At 37.8% G+C, this 13,434-nt stretch overlaps 4 protein-coding genes across 4 annotated transcripts; 1 reads left to right on the forward strand and 3 right to left on the reverse strand.

Annotated features, from left to right (window-relative positions):
- Nucleotides 1-446: 446 nt before the first annotated feature.
- On the reverse strand, nt 447-3,161 carry LOC113202304 (zinc finger protein 492-like). The gene is made up of 3 exons (XM_026416461.2): nt 2,935-3,161; nt 2,476-2,562; nt 447-2,391 (listed from the first exon to the last, which is right to left on the reverse strand). The coding sequence occupies exons 2-3, from the start codon at nt 2,560-2,562 to the stop codon at nt 904-906; spliced, it is 1,575 nt and encodes a 524-aa protein (XP_026272246.1). The 5' UTR covers nt 2,935-3,161; the 3' UTR covers nt 447-903.
- A 134-nt stretch (nt 3,162-3,295) lies between these two features.
- On the reverse strand, nt 3,296-7,047 carry LOC113202302 (alkylated DNA repair protein alkB homolog 8). Its single transcript, XM_026416458.2, has 9 exons — nt 6,825-7,047; nt 6,494-6,725; nt 6,116-6,250; nt 5,830-6,033; nt 5,593-5,752; nt 5,279-5,510; nt 5,045-5,209; nt 4,816-4,965; nt 3,296-4,705 (listed from the first exon to the last, which is right to left on the reverse strand). The coding sequence occupies exons 1-9, from the start codon at nt 6,942-6,944 to the stop codon at nt 4,193-4,195; spliced, it is 1,911 nt and encodes a 636-aa protein (XP_026272243.1). The 5' UTR covers nt 6,945-7,047; the 3' UTR covers nt 3,296-4,192.
- Nucleotides 7,048-7,278: 231 nt separating this feature from the next.
- Nucleotides 7,279-9,479, forward strand: LOC113202305 (translation initiation factor eIF-2B subunit beta). The gene is made up of 8 exons (XM_052272769.1): nt 7,279-7,451; nt 7,891-7,977; nt 8,059-8,197; nt 8,313-8,461; nt 8,536-8,692; nt 8,774-8,968; nt 9,038-9,234; nt 9,323-9,479. The coding sequence occupies exons 1-8, from the start codon at nt 7,381-7,383 to the stop codon at nt 9,393-9,395; spliced, it is 1,068 nt and encodes a 355-aa protein (XP_052128729.1). The 5' UTR covers nt 7,279-7,380; the 3' UTR covers nt 9,396-9,479.
- LOC113202303 (copine-8) lies at nt 9,472-13,357 on the reverse strand. Its single transcript, XM_026416459.2, has 8 exons — nt 13,105-13,357; nt 12,662-12,947; nt 12,351-12,569; nt 12,020-12,229; nt 11,617-11,752; nt 11,247-11,474; nt 10,974-11,152; nt 9,472-10,896 (listed from the first exon to the last, which is right to left on the reverse strand). Exons 1-8 carry the CDS (start codon nt 13,170-13,172, stop codon nt 10,558-10,560), a joined length of 1,665 nt encoding a protein of 554 aa, XP_026272244.1. The 5' UTR covers nt 13,173-13,357; the 3' UTR covers nt 9,472-10,557.
- Nucleotides 13,358-13,434: the final 77 nt, after the last annotated feature.

The raw sequence follows: 13,434 nt of genomic DNA on the forward strand, positions 1-13,434 counted from the left end.
TAGAAAATTATACCAGCCCTTTACTCACAAACGTCACTGGTTTAAAGTAAAACACCGAATATTTCTTATACTAACATAGTTACACAAACCAGAAACTCAGCAAGATAAGCTGATTTTGTTTCTCACTACTGACAGACAGCACATTTAGTGAATATTACCAAAATAACAGGCATGTGCATCCCATTCACATCATAGTTCTAATGTCACAGTAAGTCAATAAAGACTGCTACATACAGTGAGTGTATTGTACATAAAGTAATACCAGCCAAGTGTGTGCATGAGAGCTCTTCATAATTCTTTTAATTACATTAATGGCTAATTCAAAATTTCTTAAATGTAATCGCAAATATCAATGCATCGTAACATGACTTACTTCAAATTCAGATTTGTTCATTCATAATGACTGTGATAAAAGGCAAAATATTCAAACTATTATACATTGTGTGTTGAAGAATTGTCACCAATTTATTCTTTAGAACTAATAATAAACCACATAAAATATTTGCAGCACTTTTCTGCAAAGAGAAAAAGTGCCAAAGAACAACAGAAAAGCCTTAAAAAAAATATAAGGAAGTTCCATAAATCAAATTTGGTGGGTCTTTCAATGATGACATGTCATCATAGATGAATGATATTAAGAACGCTGATGGAGATCAGATCACAAACAAATACAGTACCTATTTAGTCATGACGATATTTTTAGATTACAGTTGATTGAAATACAACCATTTGTAAATCCCTTTTTCTTTTACAGTTCTTTCAGTGTTAATGTAAATTTTAAACATGAAAAGGAAGTTCCCACATTAGTCTTTTCACTCACAACCAAAGGTTCACAGAGAGTTCAAGTCAACAACCGAGGTTTTCTTCTGCAATCTTGTGCTTGAAGCCCCCGGTAATTTAGTGCTAGCCAGCTGATGCACTGTGCTGCCCATTCAAGCAGCTCCCAACAATTACAGAGCAGGGATTATTAGATATGTAGAAGCATACAACACACTCTGCTGATGAAATTTGATGTTGATTTTCCAAGGGCACTCCTTCAACTAAGGAGTGGTACATTTCATTGCTTCTTGTACGTGATTCCAAAATACAGTGATCTCTCTTCTTTATAGATTTGCAAATTCTTCTGTGTTTCTTAAAATGGAAATATGACACAAACTTCTTGTCACACAAATTGCAATGGAATGGTGAATGACTTCTCCGATGGCAAATGTAGCTAAGTAGATCATCAAACACTATTTTACAAGCTTCACAGATGTAGGGATGATGAGTTTTAAGATGAGTGATCATCATCTTCAGACTTGAAAACACCTCAGTACATGGTGAGTGTGGACAGTGATATTTCTTCTTTATATGAGTAAAACAGTGGGCAGTGAGTCTTTCTATTGTTGGAAAGCGTTGACTACACGCAGGGCACTTGTACAACACAAAATCAATATTTAAAGAATGTTTACTGCCCAAGTGAATATTATGTTTGCTAAAAGTTGCAAACTGCTTCCCACAACCAAGAATTGGACAAAAATTGATACCATATGTACGCATGTGCGCTTTTAAGAGGATTGCTGATGGGTAAACTCTTCTGCACAAAGGACATTTAGTTTTACCACTCAGAGGAGGGTGTGGCTTTTTGTTAGACGGACGATGAAAGTAGACATGCTTTCCCTTCATCCAAAGAGGTGTAGCATTGAATCCAATGCAGCAACAACTGTGATTCTTCAAAGCTGTAAGACCCTGAACAGTTTTGTTACATTTAATACAGCTATAAACCTCTTGCTCCCGCTCAGGTTTGCTCTGAAAAAGTGCTCTGATATTACTATATTGGTTTTTGAGTTCTTCAAGTTTCAAACGCTGTGTGACTGTCAAATGGGGCAAGTTAAAAGTAATACGATCTGATAATTTTTCAAAGAGATCATCTCTTCGGTTGGCATTCATTAGAGCGTTGAGTGCTGCATTCAGTACATGACCTGGGTTGTAATTATCATCTAGTGATTCAGGAGTCTCATTCTGATATTCCATTTCATTGGTAGTTACAATTTCCTCCGGGATAATTTCTTCTGGTATCAGTGGAACTTCTTCATTTCCAAAAATGTCTTCAAGATTGTAGCCTACTCCAAACATGTTCCTCACAACCCCACCCTGCTGAGGAGAAGCATTTAAATGCTGATCCATATTCATGGGATTTTCAGCAAAATGGTGCTCTTCAATGATTACGTTGGGGTCGGCAAGTTCTTGAGGTTCTGCATGATTCGCAGCCCCTGCCTCATTGTTGTCATTAGCACCCCCATTCACGTGGATAATACCAATGTTTGGTGCTATTTGTTGAGCCTCTTGAAGAAGTGCCCCATGAACATTGTTCTGAGGGCCTAAATAGTCATGATCTTGGTTTTGCACCATCTGACGAAAGATGTGGGGAAATTTGGTATGATTCTCAAATCTCATGCGCATTAACTTCACAGAAAAAAATATTAAATAGCTCACCTCAACATTTTCTAGCAGTTCTCCTTGATGTTGCTGTGCCGCATAAAGTACCATATTCTCCTTTGCTTCAAGTTGGTTTTGGCCCATCTAAAGAAAATGGCACACAATAAAATTCAAGAGACAATTGTTTGAAGGTGAAAAATACACTCATAGTTTCCCTGAAAGGTGTAGGGTTCTTTTCCATGAAGTCATAAGGCAGGGCTAGTGAGTGAGGGGGAAGGGGGAGGATTTGGCAATGACTTTTCGACGGAGCAGAGTGTATTGAGAACAAGATAAAAGCCCGCTTCCGCAGTGCCTGCGCCTGCCACGGTGCTGTACACAGTGGACTGAGTGGACTGTACAGCGAGGGTGCCTGACACGCAACACGTGTGGCTCGCGGGCAGCCGCAGGGCGCAGGGTGCCGCAGGGGCGCCGCCAGGCCGCCAGGCCCCAGGGCGCAACAGGGACGGGAGGGTTCACCTCTGGGCACAGCCTGGACGCAGCAGCAGGGCGCGGAGCTTGTCGTGCAGCAGAGCGAAGCAGAGCGGCCCCAGCGCAGGCTGTGGGACAACTGGGTCACCAGCTCCTGGCCCGGGCCACAGCGCAACCACCGCTGCTGCAGCTGCAGCAGCTGCAGTGCGAGATGCGCCTCGCGTCGGGCGCGAGCCTCTCCGGGAGCTGGCGGAGCTCAGCGGGGCTGGCCCCGCCCCTCCCCAGGCCAGCGATCAATACCAGGGGTGGCTGGGCTGCCCGGCTGGGCTGCCCGGCTGCCCCGCGGCCGACAGGGCAAGGGGAGGCTGGGAGGGACACCCCCTCACACACCACAAAATGACAAACGAAATTATCCCAGCGCGAGTTGTTTTATTGATTAGAAAGGTATAATTGGCAAACACGAACTAGAACAGAAACATTAAATCATGACACTGGCATGAAGGTGGTATAAACTTTGAAAATGGCCCTCAACTAGAAGACTTGATAACTTGATATGGTCATGTAACCCAGGTCTCAAAAGACCACCTTGCAAAAGACCTATAGGTCTTCACAGCAGTGCCTCTAGGCAAAGTATATTTCTTACCTTCTCCTCCTCTAGGCTTGAGGTTCTAGGAAAATCTATTAATAGAGAAAAAATGAATAATGAAAGCTTGGGTCATTCCACAATTGCAGAAATAATTTAACATAAAAAACTTTCTCTATGATATTCATGTACACAGACTGCAACTAGTATTTTGTCAGACAATTTTACTTCGAGCCAAACAATAGCCAAACTCTCCATACAATTCTTTAAAATAGTGGAAAATTTGTTATATGGGATACTGTACATGTAAAATAGATTGAAAAGGTTAAATCATATATTATAATCAAAATGGAGGGATTGTTTGGAGTTTGCCAATAGTGAAAATATAACTTTAAAAATGTTTAAATGTTTAGAAATATTTGATGAACTGATGACTATAAAAAGATGTCCATCTTTTCAAAATCACAAGAATATAGCTCTATTGGAATTGACTTGCCCTATTCAAACAGAACACATGGACCAACAAATTTCATTTTAAGCGTATTGAAATATCACAATTGCATCTAATATTTGAAGAAAGTCTCATGTTTTGTTGTCTATTTAAAACTGAGACTTTTTATTCACAAAATACATGCACATGCATAATATCTTCTTAAATAAATATCATACCATACACTTTTGCTTGTTTGATTTCATCTCACAAAAACAACAAAGAAGTCAGTTTTATGGTAATTTTCGTAAGAGTACAGACCAATTACCTTGATCATACTTGGTTTCCAAGACCTGAATTTGGGGAATTTCAATGCACATTCGCGTCAGCTCATCTTCCTCAAAAACATGATAGTATCTATAAAATGTTTGCTGTTCACCCTCATTGCTCTCTTGTCTATGCTTCTCCTTCAACTTCCAAGGTACAAGAATATCACTATGCTTAAAATTTGTACGGTTTACATGAACAGGTAATGGCAAACTACCTGTGAACTCACAACTCTTTGAATCAGCGGATGTGCATAAATTATTTTCAGATTGACTTGTACCTGAGCCAGTAACTGAATTATTTTTATCTCCTTTAAAAGCAGACTGAATTGCCGTATTTTGACGATTTTTACGGTTTTGTTTCAAGTAAGTTGACATTTTATCCTGAAGCCTCTGATCACGTGCCCAGACATAAATGAGCGCTCTTCCACCTTTGCAAAGGACCCGGGCAATTTCTTGGACAGCTCTGCGTCGTCTTTCCTATTGTGAACAAAAGTTATTGTAAAAGAAACAAAAACTTGTAGATGACTATAGATATCTCAAATTGAAATAATAATAATAATGATGATGTGTGTTACTGGTGGGCTTACATGTGTTGCCAAGTGGTGGATTACAGCAATACACAAAACTCCATCCGCAATACTTGATCTGAATGGTAGATTTAAGCAATTACCAGTAAGTACTTCTACTCCTCTTTTGGTACACATATCTGCAAGATGAGCACTTGCATCCAGGCCAATCTGAAGCATGAATCATTTACCGTTTAAAAATGCAAATTAAATGAAAGAATGCGAACAATCTAGATGATGAGTTCCATACCTCAAACAAAGATACATTTTCTGCCTGATTGCCAAAATACTTTCCGTTTCCACATCCAACATCTAAGAGAATTTGACCAGTTTTGAAGGTTTTGCAGAACTCTACAATATTAGGCCAAGGAGTATGTCTCGTTTCACTGAAATGGCTACTAATTTCTTCGTAGACCTAAAATGTAATGCACATAATAAAAAAGGTGCTTGAGTTATCAGAAGGTATTGAGCTCTAAGCACTTACCTCACGGACATACTGCTTTTCCAGCTGAATTGCATCTAGTTGCTGTTGATAAAGATTCTGCTTCTGATTGTCACAAAGCCAAGCATAAGAGCAAAAGCACTCTTTCTTGGATCTAAGAAGGCGAAATGTATATGAAACTCGTTCCTCACGAGGCAGTAATGTGAGTCCCTTCTTGTCATCAGTACAAATTACATCATGCATACGGGAAGCAATGCCATGAGTCCAGCCAAATCTGTATCAAGATACATGATGCAATATGTTAATAGTCGAAGTTCAGAGACTACTTAAATGACAACACCTGCTTGGTTGCTCACCGTGACTCCCCTGACATGACAGTAAGGGAACGCCGAGGTAAAAATACAGGTATTTTGTGACCTGAAGCATCTTTGAAGTCCATTACGACATCCGAAAGCATTGATAAGGACAGGATAGGGTCTTCGAAAACACTGTGTGTGTCAACATGTGGTGGTATACCTGAAGACCAGTAACAAACAATTGGCATTTAACCCACAAACAGCCTAAAGAGACTAAAACCTTAACTCCTCACCTACCTTGACCAGGCAAATATCGGTTCACAGTCAACTGATCAGGATAAAAGTTCCACTTTGAAAAACCTCGTTTTTTCAAACGGTTTTGTAAGAAATCACATTGATCAGGAATTTTTTGTGCAAGTGGCTTCTGTCTGTCTACATCATTTGATCCATACCGAAACTCAAACCCAAAATGTTGTACCTGCCGTTGTTTCAATTGTTGCCCTGGATTTTTTATTCAAATGCACACTTATTAAAATTTTAGTAGCATGATGATATGAAACATCAGTTTTAAAATACTAATTACCTTGTATTGGATCATCCCATGAAAGTAATTTCACCAGAATTTCTTCTTCGTCTGATGTAATAAAGTCTTCAAGAACAATCAACCCAGGTGGCCCATCTCGTGGGAGAGTGGCCCAAGGATTTGTGACTTTAGGCACTAAAGATGGTAAAATAAAATGGACATGTTGGTTTTACTTCACATGATCCTGGCCAGAAATGCTTCATTTAAGGAACATCTAAAGTTGGTCGATGTCTATTTTCGGATCATTTAGACATCTACACAGATGTCTTAATGGTCCGTAAATGGGACAATACCAACTCTAGGCATCTTCTAGATAAAGCATTTCTGGCTGGGATAGTGGACAGTCTATCAAAATGATCCTTAATTTTGGTTACGTACCCTCATCGGCAAAGGCCAAGACCATGAGATTCTCAGACCGAGGAAAATTATATTTTCCATGTAAGCTCTGATATGCTTGGAGAGCATTCTCCTTGCTATGGAAAGCCATGAAACAGTAAGTTTTGTCAGGCAACATGACAACTGCTTCAATGGGTCCATAGGGTGAAAAAATATTGATTACATCCTCTTCCAAGAGTCCCAGAGAAAGTCCTGAATTACATATGACTATTTGCTAAAAAATTAAAATCGTGGATTAAGATAAACATCTTTAGTCCGTCCCAAGTAAAAACTTATTGCAAAACAATAATAACAACAGAGCGAACAGACGTACCTTTGTAGGCTCGATGCCCAACGATATTTTGGAATCAGCAGAGATGTTCTGAATTGCTTTTCTCTGTTTAGAGAATATCTTTTTTGGAACATGGTGGTCTTCTCCGTTCTTAAAATCCATTTCTAAATGAATTTGAATTCGATGGAAAGCAATACAACAAAATAGCAGACAACTTGCTAACTCAAACTGAAACTAAAATTTTCATCCGTGGGCCCACGTGGGGTTTATCAGGTTGTGCTATTTTCAGGACAAAAAATTAATCATAATAAATGAAATTTTAACAAGCACCCCTTTATTCTAAATTCAGATATAAATTAAACCACTAAATATTACAAAATAAAGTAATTAAAACAGTTATTTATTATGAAAAGATATTTTTGTCAAAGGTGGTTTTAAGGGGGTGAGATGGCATCAGTATGTTCGCCCAGTTTGGCACATCGCAGATATCCCCCCCCCCCCCGTGAGGTGCACCATTCATTCATTGTTTATATTCGGGACACCCATCACGTCGCGATAAACTCTATTTGTGCATAACGTCAGTATATTGGAAAAAGCAATGAAGGCTGACAGTTCGAAAGAAGAAGTTCACCCATGCTTCCTCCGATTTGTGACAGATGTCAAGCAAGGGTAATTAAATAAAATTATGTAACTCCTTTTTTTAACTCTAATTTTAGGTTATGTTCGCCTGAACCAACTGTTACCTGAATCAAATTGTATGATTAGAGATATGATGGTTTTCGGGTTGACGGTCTTCTTGTACGACTGTCACTATTACTTTAAAATAAAATATTATTATGACAGGCGCATGTAACTTTTGATGAGGAGTTTGAGGTCTGACACTTGAGCAGCTTGCTTCTCCATATTTTTGAGTTTCGATTCCTTCAAGCACAGCTGACTGAAGTTTGTACAGTAATTTGCGCAGTTTCCTGTTTGTGACTGTCGACAGGACTTTGAAGGACGTATCTTATTTTTAAAAATATTATGACTAGTCACATGTCCAACAATTGGTTACTTCCCATAGAGCTTCTTACGTGCATCTGAAATAAAAGTGCCTCCAACTTTGCAGAAAGTATTCCGGGTCCTCGGAGATTACAAGCAAGACATTAGATTTGTTGAAACAGTTGATTGCAGATGGCGAATTTTCAAATGCTCAGTAAGTAACAAGTTAATATTCATTTATCTACATTAAAATTACTATCATGGATACATGTTTTCAAAAGTGACTCCCCTTTAGAGGAATGATGGATACAATTCGAGCTCATGGACGCTATCTCCACAAGGCTTTGCCTTTACATGCATCCGTGGGTAACATGGCTCGTAGAGTTTTAAAAATTGTGAGAGAAGAGTATGCTGCTGGTAGTAAGATAATTAAAGTAAGACTATTTTTTTTAAGTCCGCATTAGTTCCAGAAGATGACATTTTATTCTATGACTTATTAGTAGATAGATGGGTTGCTTATTTTTTGATGAACATCTCTCAATCTTGCAGAACAAATCTGAAGAAATAGACCCGCAAGAATCTCTTCACAAAATTATTACGTCCGTTGAAAGTGGTGAAGATTATAGCAGTCATGTTCCTGATTTAAAATCAGGTGTTCTAGAGCACATCTCAGAATTTGAAATGGAGTTGGAAACTAGGTTTGTAAAGCCAAAGCAAAGCACAAAGCCTATATTCTTTTGCCATTTAATTTCCCCTTGCCTTCCTCTTGTAGTATAGACAATATAGCACAGCAAGCCCAGGAGCATATCCATTCAAATGAAATCATTTTAACTCTTGGCATGTCTCATGTTGTGGAGTCATTCTTACGAAAGGCTGCAGCCCATCGGAAGTTTGACGTTATTGTTGTGGATTGTGGTCCAATTGGGAAGGTAGGGCAGTGAAATCACAATACATCCTCCTTGAAATGCTTTTCAAGATTATTGAAATCTTATTTCTGCAAAAATTTTCAGGGACAACAACTTGCTGTTAGTTTAGCCAAAAGCAAAATTAATACCACCATTATTGGAGACAGAGCAATTGTTGGTATTATGTCTCGAGTAAATAAAGTTATTATTGGAACTCATACTGTCATGGCCAATGGTGGTCTTAGAGCGCTCAGATCTTGTCATGCTGTTGCATTAGCTGCAAAACACTGCTCTGTCCCTGTGAGTAAAAAATGAGGGTTGTAATATCTTTTTATTGTAGTAAACTACTGACTGACCTCTGTTTTGCAGGTTTTTGTTTTGGCTCCTCTATACAAATTAACTCCACAATATTTGTGCTCGTATGATCAGGATGGTTTTAACAGTTATATTGCACCTGATGGAGTTTTAGACTTTTCAGATCACCCAACACTTTCTCAAATCAAGCGCTATTGCCCTGTTTTTGACTATGTACCGCCTGAGCTAATCACTCTCTTCATCTCCAACACGTAAAATATTTCCCTTTACTTAATTATGATTTTCACTTCCAAGATAACTGCTGTTCTGATTATTGAATCTTTTTTCTTTTTTTTTCAGTGGTGGTCATGCACCTTCTTATGTATATCGTCTCTTAAGTGAATTGTACCATCCAGATGATTATGAAATCTAAAGTATCAGAGCCTTTCCTTCTTATCATTTTCAAGGTATATATTCATATATATGTAATATAATGAAAGCTATGCAGAAACTTTAATGCAATGTTTTATTATTGTGCTCCTTGGTTTGGGGCATTATCTGAGAATCTTTCACAGGTTTTAAATAGACACACTAAGAATTCAGTGTACAGTTTAAAATTTGATTTTGTATTGTGGCATAAAAAATTGGTCCTTTGCAGACAATTTATAAGAGCTCATTTTCTCAAAAAGGAAAATAATTAAGCAATAGACTATACTTGTTTGTGGTTGTGCATTGATTCCTCCAAAAAGTTCATCCAAAAGATGACTCATCAAACAGCTGGAAACTGCAACTGTTAAGTAGACTTTGGCTTCTGAGAATATGGCTTGGTAAAAGGCAATAAGGAATAGGTGAGCAAAGAGTTACATGAGTCAGCAACTGTCACTTGCCCATAATAAAGGCACTTTGCACATCGCATGCACTGTACAAAGCAAGAGAAAACACCAATAAATCACAGACATAATGGCACAAAAAATACACTTTAGAGAAGAAAAAAGCCGAGTAAGATTTGACATATCAAACTATACTCAAGTAGAGAAACGAACTATTTGCAGCAGAAATAGTTTGGTATGAGGTACTACTCATACGAAAGAAAATTAAAGTAAAACTTCCAAACCACTTAGAGGAAAATATTATAAAAATTACATTTCTTAAGAATTGTTTTTCTTAGTTTTAAAGTATAGAAGTAGATATAAAATAAGTCAAGGTGAAATACATCAATATAAAATAAAATTAAAATTGGAAAACCCAATGGAATTTGAGCAAGAAAAACTGTCTCAAGCAGTGTTCACATTAGTACAAAATATTAAGCATTTGTTCGAAGGCAAGAATATGGATGAAGATAAAGATTAAAGTAGAAGACAACAATAATTTGTGTTGTAGAGTCCACTCTTAGTATGTGTACATTGTACTATTTTAAATTATGTACCATAGCATAATTTGTACTTGCAAGGATCATTTGTAAATATTCCAAATTGCTTGGAAGTTAAGCATCAAATATCTTTTGACAAAGAGTCATAGCACAATTATTTAAGTGAGAATTGTGTTCAGTGTGTTCAAATAACACATTGCAATGTTGTTGCAAAACACCCAGAACTCTACTGGAGTGCTAAAGCTTCAGGATCAGGGGGCAGCAGCACCTCAGCTTGATTTGTAGGTACATTAGGAAAAATGTTGTGAGACTTCATGTACCCCAAGAATTGAGTAGGTATCTCAGCCAAAACTTCCCTTGCCAATCGCAGCCTAGCTGTTTGTGGATCACCTGATGTCATGAACTTGTTGAAAGGTACAAACTGAACTATATCCCGCGCCGCTCGCTGCTTCCCACTCTGCAATGCAACTGTATCTCCATCAAGAGTTTCCATTGCAGAAAAATCTGCATTGCCAATTCCTACAATTATAATTGACATTGGAAGAAGAGAAGCAGAAACAATTGCCTGGAAAGAAAGAGAACTTGGTGATAATGCCATGGGTTTTCATACGTCAGACCATGAGAAATTGAATGAAAGCAAACCTGAACTGTCTGAGGCATGTCTGTTATCACCCCATCAGTCAAAATAAGAAGAATGAAATAGTTGGAGCCATCCTTGTAAACGCTAGCAAATCTTGCAACATGATTAATTACGGGAGCAAAATTTGTGGGTCCATAAAGTTGAACCTGGCGAATGCAGTTATGGTATGCACCTAAAACACCTACAGACAAAATTGATGTGAAAGATACCATTGGTTTAATTAAGCAAGTTTGTTAGTAAAAAGCAAAATCTTCAACACATTGTAGTTGCATTACCATCCACTCCAGAGCAGTACGGATTATCAGGATGCATGTTAACAAAAAATTCATGTGAAACCCGGCCATCCGGAGGTAGGCGGGCTCCAAATCCAAGCACTGGAAACTGTTTATCCGAATCATAATCTTGTATGATTTGTCCCACAGAGCGTATGGCTAACTCATAAGAGTTAGGCACATTGCTAACATAATGCAATGATTGAGGTGTTGAAGGATCACCGTTAGAACCTAAAGAGTATAGAAAGTGAAAATAGTTGATAGCAATAGTATCGTTTCAAAACTTTAAAAGTGCTGGAATGAAAAAGACTCCTATTCTTGCATATTGATTCTCATCCCTATTTTACTTGAACCACAACTGAAACTAAATTACCTGTAAAATCAATAGCAATGGAACAATGTAGCTGCACCCCTCCTTTTATGTAATCCATGAAGGAATTTATCTTATTGATTTGAAAGTAATCCACCTTTATTGTTCCAGAATGTGTATATGCATCACCTTTCCGTTTCTGGAAAATAAATCATCTATTTATGAGTTTTAAAAAAAAAATTAATTGCAAAATTTAAAAAAAAAATTGTTGATAATATCTATGTGGATAAAATTCGAATTTTCATAAAATTGCTGATTTTTAAAGTTTTTCATACAAAATTACTTTTAACAAGAACTGCTCCAGACAGTGCACAAAAGATGCACTTGTCCTAATAGAGCTGAACAAACACTTAAGTAGAGAGCATATGAAATAAAGATAGATAGATAGGTTAGGAAATAAGTCAACCTTCTTTTCTTCATTGATACATGAAAATGAATTCGTGGCATGACCAAGTTCCTTGAGAGTAGCGTAGAATTCACCGATAAAGCTGTGGTTTCCACTGGCATTCCAATCATAGCATGAAATTTTCAAATTGCGGTCGTAGTCACCGTTGCACAAAGTGCGCACAGGTATTGTGAATCTTGACCATTTAGGATTCAGTGTACATTTGATTTCCTTAAAATAAATTGAATCTCATAAAATACCTAAGTAGTACTCAAAGTTAAAAAAATTAATAATTATAGACCGTTATTAATTGGTATAATTGTCATTGAATTTGCCAATTTTCAGTATTTACCTCTGTTTTGTGTACAATACTGTAATCACCTGATTCTTGAGATTTTGCAATTATAAGGAATGGATCTGACTTCCCAAAAAAATCTTTTTTATCCAATTTATGTCCACTGAATTGAATGGTAACTTCGTCTTTGAGTGCAGATAATTCCTCAGCAGTCAAAACAATGAAACCTCTTTCAGCGCTTGAAGTAGTTTCATTTTTCAGTAAGGGCAGTTTTACCTGTTTATAAAGTTAGATACATATTTTAAAGAATGAATCAAAGGAATAAGGCGTGTGGTGATAAATATATGCCCAAGATAATAGAACTTTACCTTTCCATTAGATATGATTTGTCCTAGAGAACAAGATGCAGCTCCAAGAAAGTCATGATCTCGCAGGTCAGAACTGTTAGAGTCTACATCATAAATATCAAACTTAAGGCTTTGTTGTTCTTCAAACCGATAAGGCATATGCACCTTCTTTGCAAAATCTGGGTCATGATTATTACTGATGACTTCTGAGCGATAGATCTCAACCCAGCGCTTCTGACCAAATGGTTGGATGTAGGCAACACACATAGGATCCGATTTTGATAATAGATCTTTCCCTTTGAGTGACCTGAAATATAGGTAAAACAAAAGGTGGGACAGGTTCTTATTGAACATAAATGTTACTTTCATTAAATTAAGTAAACATGTACGAAAGAAAAAAATGATTTTCAGGACTTAAGACCTTAACTACACGTTAGAAATAGAATGGAGGTACTTCCCCTCACCTGCACGATATTGTCACTTCAACCTCAGAGGTGGGTTGGGCTGCTGTCCCCGGCACAAAAGTCGACATATTTCGTCCTTTAGCGTGCGTTTGGAACCACCAAAGACACTGCCAAGGTGCAGAGAACGGCCGTGGGCAAATGCAGAATGCAAGAAATTCAAACTGACAACGCAAACAAGCAAGGAAACTTGTAAAATTAGGAAAAATTTGTTTAACCGAGCCCAGAGTTCTTTTTATTTTCGGCCATGATGTTTACGCGAATCACTGCCTGCTTGAAGCTGGCACCTTGAATGTTATTGTTAATGAACGCCTGAACGCCCAGGGAAGTATT

Source organism: Frankliniella occidentalis, unplaced genomic scaffold (assembly GCF_000697945.3).
Source record: "Frankliniella occidentalis isolate FOCC.00 unplaced genomic scaffold, Focc_3.1 Scaffold223, whole genome shotgun sequence".
NCBI classification, from domain to species: Eukaryota; Metazoa; Arthropoda; class Insecta; order Thysanoptera; family Thripidae; genus Frankliniella; species Frankliniella occidentalis.

Bases quoted from the DNA above. Each gene is read 5' to 3' on its own strand.
- LOC113202304 (XM_026416461.2), bottom strand. From the start codon at position 2,562: ATGGGCCAAAACCAACTTGAAGCAAAGGAGAATATGGTACTTTATGCG. The intron at 2,392-2,475 runs GTGAGCTATTTA...ATCTTTCGTCAG, and splicing joins AACTGCTAGAAAATGTTGAG to ATGGTGCAAAACCAAGATCA.
- LOC113202302 (XM_026416458.2), bottom strand. From the start codon at position 6,944: ATGGATTTTAAGAACGGAGAAGACCACCATGTTCCAAAAAAGATATTC. The intron at 6,251-6,493 runs GTACGTAACCAA...TACCATCTTTAG, and splicing joins CTTGGCCTTTGCCGATGAGG to TGCCTAAAGTCACAAATCCT. The intron at 5,753-5,829 runs GTAGGTGAGGAG...ACTGGTCTTCAG, and splicing joins CCGATATTTGCCTGGTCAAG to GTATACCACCACATGTTGAC.
- LOC113202305 (XM_052272769.1), top strand. From the start codon at position 7,381: ATGAAGGCTGACAGTTCGAAAGAAGAAGTTCACCCATGCTTCCTCCGA. The intron at 7,452-7,890 runs GTAATTAAATAA...CCAACTTTGCAG, and splicing joins GTGACAGATGTCAAGCAAGG to AAAGTATTCCGGGTCCTCGG. The intron at 7,978-8,058 runs GTAAGTAACAAG...ACTCCCCTTTAG, and splicing joins GGCGAATTTTCAAATGCTCA to AGGAATGATGGATACAATTC.
- LOC113202303 (XM_026416459.2), bottom strand. From the start codon at position 13,172: ATGTCGACTTTTGTGCCGGGGACAGCAGCCCAACCCACCTCTGAGGTT. The intron at 12,230-12,350 runs GTAAATACTGAA...ATTTATTTTAAG, and splicing joins GTATTGTACACAAAACAGAG to GAAATCAAATGTACACTGAA. The intron at 11,475-11,616 runs GTAATTTAGTTT...TATACTCTTTAG, and splicing joins CATTGCTATTGATTTTACAG to GTTCTAACGGTGATCCTTCA.